The 8857-nt window shown below is 48.2% G+C and overlaps 1 protein-coding gene across 1 annotated transcript in view; it reads left to right on the top strand.

The window, feature by feature from the left end:
• OVGP1 (oviductal glycoprotein 1) overlaps positions 1-8214 on the top strand; it is a 12720-nt gene extending 4506 nt beyond the window's left edge. The window contains exons 7-11 of the mRNA XM_077780153.1: positions 1154-1262; positions 1359-1544; positions 2542-2658; positions 6636-6771; positions 7748-8214. Of these exons, the coding sequence (XP_077636279.1) occupies positions 1154-1262; positions 1359-1544; positions 2542-2658; positions 6636-6771; positions 7748-8214 (1015 nt within the window). The remainder of the gene's footprint in view (positions 1-1153; positions 1263-1358; positions 1545-2541; positions 2659-6635; positions 6772-7747) is intronic.
• Positions 8215-8857: the final 643 nt, after the last annotated feature.

The raw sequence follows: 8857 nt of genomic DNA, 5'->3' as shown, positions 1-8857 counted from the left end.
GATTGGGGGGGGGGGGAGGGGCAGAGGAGGAACAGAGGTGGGGACAGGGATCAGTTTCTTTAGGAGCCTGGACGGGGTTGTAGAACCAATGGCCACAGTCACCTCATCGTGAGCAGAGACTTCTGCAAAGCCCTTCGCTGAGTCTCACAGGAGAGAATACCAGGTGGCCCGGCCTCTGCTGTCCCCGGGTACAGGCGTAGACACACACCGTGCGGCATGCGGCTGACATCAGAGAGGCCGAGGAGTCAGCAGCCGCTGCCACAAAAACAAAACAAGGAATGCCCAACCAGGTCTAGCCTTCAGAGCGTGGTGGGGTAGGGGTGGGGGGCTCTGCAAAAAAGTTACAAAGCTAAACAAAAGATCACTCATAACTTACTCTTTCTGGACATGCCAGCTCTGGGCTACTTTTCCTGAACCTCAGGAATCAAGTATTTACAGATGAGGCGGGAAGGCCGACGCAGAACAAGAGAGAGGATGGGGGAGTTTCGGTGTGTGATCACGCCGGGGAGCCTGGCTTCGGTGTGGGGACAAAAGGGAGGGACCCCATGGGACATAGAGTTTGTCAGCATTGGCCTTAACAGCCAGGAAGGCCAGCTGGGTGACCTGAGGCTAGTCAGGTAACCTCAGAGTCTCAACTGCTTCAGCTCTAAAATGGAGAGAGCAAGGGTACGGAGACCAATGGCCAGATTAAAATTGAATGATGGAATCTTGGTGCACCGGTGCACTGGTGACCTGGGAAGTACTTAGTTGCACCTGGTCATCCTGAAAGTGTTCTGGAAGAGGGGGCTTCACTGGTGTCTGGAAGGATGGAAGGATGGAAGCTCTCTAGCTGCCGTGGGGCAGTACCACCTTCCTCATGACAACTTAGGCGACCTCCGTTGGCCCTTGGGTCAGCCATGAATGTGTTTTCTTGTCCGACTGCCATCTACTTCCATGGAAACGGCCGGGGTCCTCCTGCACGCCTATCCTAACCAGCATTTTTCTGCGGTGACACATCTCAAGTGGATGGCACAGATGGGCGGGCACCCCAGGCCGAAAGGGGGGAGAAGCTCGAGTGGCCAACGCACAGCCAGTCGGCTCATTAGTCCTAGGGTGATCTGACTTGAAAATCGAGGTAGCCCCGTCTCCATACCTCCCCCTGCTGCCCTTGCAGACTCCTGGATTTCATCAATGTCTTGTCTTATGACTTTCATGGGAGCTGGGAAAAGTTCACAGGACACAATAGCCCCCTGTTCTCTGTGCCTGGAGACTCCAAATCTTCGGTAAGGAAAGATCTCGAGGGGTCCAGACACCCGCCCCTGGGCCCAGGCCATTGGCTCTCAGTAACACGGAGGGGTTTGTGCTCTTCGCACCTGCAGGCACATGCCGTGAGATGCTGGCGGAGTCTGGGGGCACCCGCAGAGAAGCTCCTCATGGGGCTGCCCACCTACGGACGGACCTTTAACCTCCTTGAAGCCTCTAAGAACGGGCTACGGGCCAAAGCCCAGGGAGCTGCGCTTTCGGGAAAGTACACCAAGCAAGATGGTTTCTTGGCTTATTACGAGGTGACGGGAATAGGGACCTCTGTCTATTAGTCAGGGCTCCTCCGTCCTCTGTCAGGGAAGAGCAAAGACAACTGGGAAAAGGCAAGGGTGACGGCTGGAGGACAAAGAGGTAGTTTGCGGGAAGGGCCCCGCAGGGTGAGGATGGCAGGTCCTGAGGCCCATGGTGTGCGGGGGTGCCTCAGGTAGCAGTGGGGGTGCAGTCTGACTGCATAGAGATGTTTCCTGCTATTCCAGTAAGTGCGGTTATGCGTGATGGCATAGTTGAAAAAATTATTTTGAAAGACTGTATAGACCAAAGAGATGTTTAATAGGCAGAACCTTTAAAGGAAAGAAAGGAAGGAAGGAAGGAAGAGAGGAAGAAAGGGAAAGAAGGAGAGGAGAGGAGAGGAGAGGAAAGTGGGAAAAAGCCTCAGACATTAACTTCTGCAACCCCCTTGAATACTTCTGCTTCTTTGTAGCATATGGTTTCTAGCACAATGCCAGGCACCTAGTCAATGCCCACATGCTTGACTGATTGTAACAACCCAGTTCATCTTACCTCTGAGAAACCTTAACTTAATTAGAGGGTCACAAGCTAGTTGGATAGCCTCCGAGACTGGGCCCCTTCGTGCTGATTTCTAAAGATAGGAGAGGTTTGTTAACGGTAACTCTTTGAAAAAGATATGGGTTTGGTCAAGGGTCAGATAGGTTACCGTTTGTAGTTTGATATTGGCATTATTTAGCAAACCCTGATTTGGTTTCTAAGGATGTCAGCCAATCCTTGTTTCTCTCTCTCTTTCCGCCACAGACACTAGAGATAGGAACATATTTTAGAAGGAATTTGCTCAGAAATGAGAGGAGGTCCTTTGTGCCTGGCTTTCCCCTCCCTCTCTGGTCTGCCCCTTCTCATTCCCTGGTTAGGGATTCTTGGATTCGTTGTCACTGGGAAAAGAGCTATTTGCCTGCTGGTGCTTGTCTCCATGGTACTTCCCAGAACTAACGGTGATCCCCCTGGTAGATTTGCTCCTTTCTCCAGAAAGCGATGAAGCGCTGGGTAGATGATCAGTGTGTCCCATATGCCTACAAGGGACATGTGTGGGTTGGCTATGATGATGTCGTCAGCTTCAGACACAAGGTAAGACCGTGGTCCTTTCTTCCAGCATATAGTTTCCCTCTGATTTCCGTGAGGCTCTTATCTGTACAATGCGTGTGTGTGTGTGTGTGTGTGTGTGTGTGTGTCCTTGGGAAGAGATGAAAACATGAAGTTGACTACATCAGGTGAGTTTCAGGCATACCTGACCTAACTGGAGTTTTCTAATCCCATCTACCAACCATTTTCTTCCTCTTCTTTTTCTTCTTCTTCTTCCCCTTCTTCTCCTCCTCCTCCTCCTCCTCCTCTTCCTCCTCCTTCTTCTTCCTCTTCTTCTTCTTCTTTTTTAACTTTTAAAGAGAGAGATAAAGAGCAAGTGAGGGCAAGGCAGAGAGAGACAGGGAGACAGAATCCCAACCAGGCTCTGCATTGTCAGCACAGAGCCCAATGTGGGGCTCGAACTCAGAAACCGAGAGATCATGACCTGAGCCGAAATCAAGGGTCAGATGCTTATCTGACTAAGCCACACAGGCGACCCCAACCCTCTTCTTTGGAAGAAAAGGAGTCTCCATTTTGAGGGGAGAAATGACTTCTCTAGGTTTACCCAGATTTTTGGCAACAGTTTCTTTTTTGCTGCTTGGGCCAGATAACTTCACAACGGATAAATACCAAATATGAGGAAGATCATGCTAAGCGCTCCATGAATATCACTGATATGTGTCAGGAGTAGGAAAGCCAGGGAGGGCTTCCTCAGGGAAGTGAGCAGCAAGAGGAGATAATGACCTGGAGAGAGGCTCAGTGGGTGCTGAAAGTGCATTCAAAGTGAGTTCAAAGAAGAATTTGGGTGGGGCAGAGAATTTTTGTAAAGTGTAAGAGATGGCAGCAAAGTGCAGGTCAGTTTATAGAGGGATCTGAATGAGGGAAAAGGTGTTCGGACCTCTTCTTGCAGGCATTTTAAGGCAAAATCAGCTTTCTGTGTGGGTGTATGACCTGCAAGTTTGAAACCTTTAGAACCTAACTGTGAGCACCCCTTCTCCCCATGCAAGCAATGTTAAAAGAATTGAGTCTGGCAAGGCTTATATATGGAATTAAAACAAAAATAACATGCTTTGGTGATTTCTGAACCTCCCTCTGCTTTGGAACCCCTGAGACTTGATAAATGCATCCCTGAATATTCTGCAGGTCTTAGAAAGAATCTGGGAACTGTTTTTACTATGTTCCTCTGTGATCCCGCTGTAACCGGTTTGGCATCTGGGAAGCTCAGAGGGACTCGGGGGTGTGCCAGAGACATCCTGAGGGCGGGACCAGGTGGTTGCAAGAGGAGGTAGTGTCTGAATGAGAAACTGTCAGGACTTAGCAACTGCCTGGATATGGGGTTTCATTAGAGAGAAGTCACAGTCTCCTCTCAGCGATACAGGAGCGACGGGGGCTTGATGTTCTTTGCGGGAAGTTTGGGGTAGAGAGCACAGGTGACCAGGAAGTATTTGCGAAGATCCACCACGTACCTTATCTGTGCACACCACTGGGGAGGCCCGCTGCAAGGAGAGAGGTGGAAAGCATGGCCTTCAGCCCCCAGGATCTTACTCCAGTTTGGGAACAGAGGACGCACACAGAAAATTCCAGTGACTCAGTGGAATCACCCAGTTGGATGGAATTCAATATATGACCCACAGGACATGGGAGAGGGCACTGACCTGTGTGTGTCCGAGGAAGCCTGAGACCAGCAGGCCTGGTATTTTCGCTTTGAGGGGCAGCTACCATGCCTTGCAGAGCTAGAGGGGAACGGAGCCCCGTGGGAGGGTGATTAAAGGATTGCATCACAGAATCCCAGAGCTGGAAGAAACCTCAGAGGTCATCGGTGGGAGATAATTATCCCTGGATTTCTCAGTGATGCTGCCCTGTCTGGGCATTCTGAGCAAAAGAAGCAGATCAGCTATGATAACAATAGAAAGCTGCCTTCCCCTCCTCCCCCAGAGCCTTTGCTGACTTTCAGAGACTATAGAAGTCCCCTCTCCAGAGAGGACTTGTCTACATCCCAGTGAAGCTTTCAAACTCTCCGGAGGGGAAAAGGGTCTGATTTGCCAGCTGTCCTATGTAAGCTCAAGTCTCATAGTTTTAGGATCCTTCTGTGCCACAGACCTCACTGCACATGCAGGTGTATATCTGGCCTTCACCATGTCATTCTTCGGGCACCTGGGGCATGGGAAGCAAAGTCAAAGTGCTATTCTGATTGATCTTCTGCTGTGAGTAATAATGGTCTGTTCTCTGATCCAGAGATCATGTGTGCACACATGTAAACTGGTGGCTAACTTGGTGCTTTGCAAGCAGTATAAAATCTCCGAGTCTTGGCAATTTCAGCTTACCTATAATTGGGTTCCTTCTTCTTGTTTTACATTTGGGGAACATAAATCCTAGAAAGGAGCCAACTGATTTGGCCAAGTCATGTAGCTATTTGGATGGGATGGAGTTTGTCTTTTCCATCAGCTGTGACAGAGAATACAAGCAAAGTAATAATAGAGCCTGGATTTGAGTCTAAACCCTGCCATTTAGTTATAGCTGAGGTTTTTTTTTAATGGTTTGTAAAAATTTTTATTGTATTTTATTTTATTTTATTTTATTTTAAAGAGAGAGAGATGCAGAGGTGGGATGAGGAGAGAGAGAGAATCCCAATCCACACTGAGCATGGAGCCTGATGGGGGGCTCAATCTCATGACCCTGAGATCATGACCTGGGCTGAAGTCAAGAGTCAGACACTCAACTGACTGGATCACCCAGGCACCCCTATATCTGAGGTTTAAAAAATTATGGACAAAAGCTTTTATTTTCTTATCTGTGGAAAGGGTACAGTATTACCTGCTCTATCTCTTCTTTATGGTATCACTATGATATACGGTATGTGGAAGTGATTTTTTAAATAATATAGCAATATCTGTTTCTTAGCGTGATGATGATAATGATTAGCACTGGGATCCTGGTGAGACCGTTTTCATTATTTGTGGACATTTACTATGTGCAAGGTTTTGATCCAAATATTTTACATGTGGTAGTTCTTTTTTTAAAAATCATTTTTGGGGGTGCCTGGGTGGCTTAGTCAGTTGAGCGTCCGACTTTCGCTTAGGTCATGATCTGGCGGTTCGTGGGTTCGAGCCCCGCATCGGGCTCTGTGCTGGCTGCCAGCTCAGAGCGTGGAGCCTATTTCAGAGTCTGTGTCTCCCTCTCTCTCTGACCCTCCTCTGCTCATGCTGTCTCTCTCTCTCCTAGAAATAAATAAAAATATTTTTTAAAAAATCATTTTTAAAATTGTGAAATATACATAAACATAAAATTTGCCATTTGGCCCATTTTTAAGTGTCCAGTTCAGCGCATTAAGTGCAGTCACATTGTTGTGGAACTATCACCACCATCGATCTATCTCCAGAACATTTTTTTTTAGAGAGAGAGAGAATCTTAAGCAGGCTCCATGCTCAGTGCAGAGCCCAACGTGGGGCTTGATCCCACAGCCTTGGGATCATGACCTGACCCGAAATCATGAGACAGACGCTCAACCAGCTGAGCCACCCAGGCACCCCATCTCCAGAATGTTTTCATCTTCCCAAACTGAAGCCCCAGTCCCTTCTCCCCTAGCCCCAGCAGTGACCGCCACTATGCTTTCCAATTATGTGAATGTGACTACTCTAATTTACGTCCTATAAGTGGAATCATACAATATGTATCCTATTGTGATGATGGGTTTATTTCACTCAGCATAATGTCATCAAGTCCCATCCATGCTGTCGCATATACATGTAGGAATTCTTTGATTCCTAAAAATACCAGAAGTGCTTTTGTATAAAGGAGCCAAAGTTTTGTGTGACCTCCTCAAGATCCCTTAGCTAATAAGTGGTAAAGGCTAGGTTCAGATCCAGGCTGTACTGCCAACCATGCTACTGGTGTTTTCTGATGGTCCATCTTCAGTGTTTTGCCATTGCACCCAGACTGGGGGATGGCCAGCATAGCAGGTTGACTGACTACTACTTTTTCAGGCAATGTTCATAAAAGGACAGAATCTGGGGGGAGCCATGGTGTGGACATTGGACCTGGATGATGTCAAGGGCACTTTCTGTGGTGCTGGCCCTTTCCCCCTTGTCTCCACATTGCATAGTTCTCTGGTGCAGGCTGGTAAGTAGCTATGGCTTGGAAGTGGGGTTGGGGGTTGTATAGCCAGACTCTGGGTGGGTGCCTTCTGTTAGATCTGAAGGCTTTGGTGTGACAGCATGACACTGAAGGAAGAGAATAAACTCTGACGTTAGGCCAGTCCATTTTCTGGATTTAGAGGCACACTCCATTTGACCCTCTGAGCTTTGTTTTCCCTATTTGTAACATGGGAATGATCCTCATACTGAGGACATTATTATAAGAACTATATGAGATAAGGAATGAAAACTACTGACTCAATGTTAGCACTCAACATACGTCAGTTTATTTCTCTGTGGCTTCCTCCTGTTTTCATGGGACAAGAGCCAGAAAAAGAAGTCAGATTTCTGTTGATATCTCTTTGTTAGTAGAGACTGCCCTGGTAGTTAGGAGATGGAATCCAGCATGCTAGAGCTGAAACATCCTTTGAGATGATTTATAACTATCATTTTATGGACAAGGACACTGGGGCTCAGAAAGACAACACTTGCTAGTCAAGGGCAGGGAGGGGACTGCAACCCAATTCTTTACAAAATGCTGTCCAGAGTGGCCTCCTTGCCCTCTGCATTGGGCCTGGTGCCTTCTCCCATGGGGGACACAGGAAGTTTCTGTCATTAGGCCTTGGAGGCAGCAAGGTCTTGCTGAAGGTGTCATCAGTGAGGTCAAAGTCAGGCCTTATGCATAGAAAACTGGCAGGCTTCTTGGGGTCATTCCCCAGAAATGTAGGTCTGCTGAGTGCCCTTAGGTTCCTGGGATCAGGTCAACATGAGGAGGTGAAGGAGCAGGGCTTCAGTGTGGTGGGATTTTACCTATGCTCCCAAGTAGGTGCGTTATGAAATCCTTTGGTTCTGGATTTGGGGAGCGAGTACTTCAGGCCGGGAGGGCTTGTAGTCCTCCCAGTAATTAACAGGATGGGAAGGAAGCGGTGGGAGTCTGACCCTGTTCCGATGATTTCCTCTAGACTTCAGCTCAACTCCTTCACCAAAATTTTGGCCCTCACCTGCTATGAGTTCGTCAAGAACTGATCCTGCAAGGCCGACCGTAACAAGTGAAATGGGACTTTTGTCCTCAGGAGGAAAGTCTACGGCTTCCAACACCCTTAGGAAGTCTGCAGATATGACTAGAGGCCACCAAAGTGAGATTGTGACCCCTCCGAGCAAAACTATGTCTTTTGGAAAGTACACGGTAGCTGTGGAAGGGAAGACTGAGGCCTTTGGAGAGACCATTATGGTTTCTATGCAAAGTCAGACTAAGCCCCCCGGAGAGAAGATCGTGCCCCTTGAAAAGAGGGTTGTAACCCCTGAAATGATGACTAACCCCTCTGGAAATATGACAGTCATTCCTGACGGGCAGGCCAAGACCCTTAGAGGCGAGGCCACCACTTCTGAGGTGAACACAGACCACCTGGTGGGGTACTTTGGTCTTTAGACAGAAGCCAAAAGCAGGAAGCCACCCTCTGGCCCCATCATCTATCCCCAGGACACACTCGTCTTGCTTTTGACAACCCCTGTGTTCCCATTAATGGGAGCGATTCCTCTGTCAGTTCGATGACCCTTCCAACAAGTGCTCTCTCTCTAAAGAAAGAAAACTCAGAAAACCCTGCTGTGGGTCAAGGAGCCTAAGCTCTGTTGAAAGCAGAAGGTGGGGAAAGGCCTTACCTTTTCTTGTGGGTTCTCTGACAGGAGCTGCTCTTACCCAGATATTCATAAGCCACTCACGGGTATGAGCAAAGCCAGGAGCCACACTGACTTAATCTCTTTTCTGTTGAATAAACTGGAAACACAAGAATCCAGCTGAGTTCCCTAGAGTTCTTTTCTTGAAAACTTGAGCAATGTGATTGTCAGCTCTGCCTTTCAAGTTCACTTTCCCTTACTGCCGTTTTTGGAAGGAGGGAGTTTGGGTCTAGCCCATGCTGATGTTTTCCAGCGTGGCTTATGTTGCTTCCCTCTCTGCCTTGAACAATACTCACCTTGCTGGTGATCAGAGCTGGAACCTCTTCCAGGGCAGCTTCCCACAATCCTCTTATTTCACTCCAGGGTAACATCTTCTCCCATTAATACATCAGAACTAC

Source organism: Crocuta crocuta, unplaced genomic scaffold (assembly GCF_008692635.1).
Source record: "Crocuta crocuta isolate KB4526 unplaced genomic scaffold, BGI_CrCroc_1.0 scaffold364, whole genome shotgun sequence".
Taxonomy (NCBI): domain Eukaryota; kingdom Metazoa; phylum Chordata; class Mammalia; order Carnivora; family Hyaenidae; genus Crocuta; species Crocuta crocuta.
The sequence above is the reverse complement of the archived record's forward strand: the minus strand, read 5'-3'. Positions and strand labels throughout refer to the sequence as shown.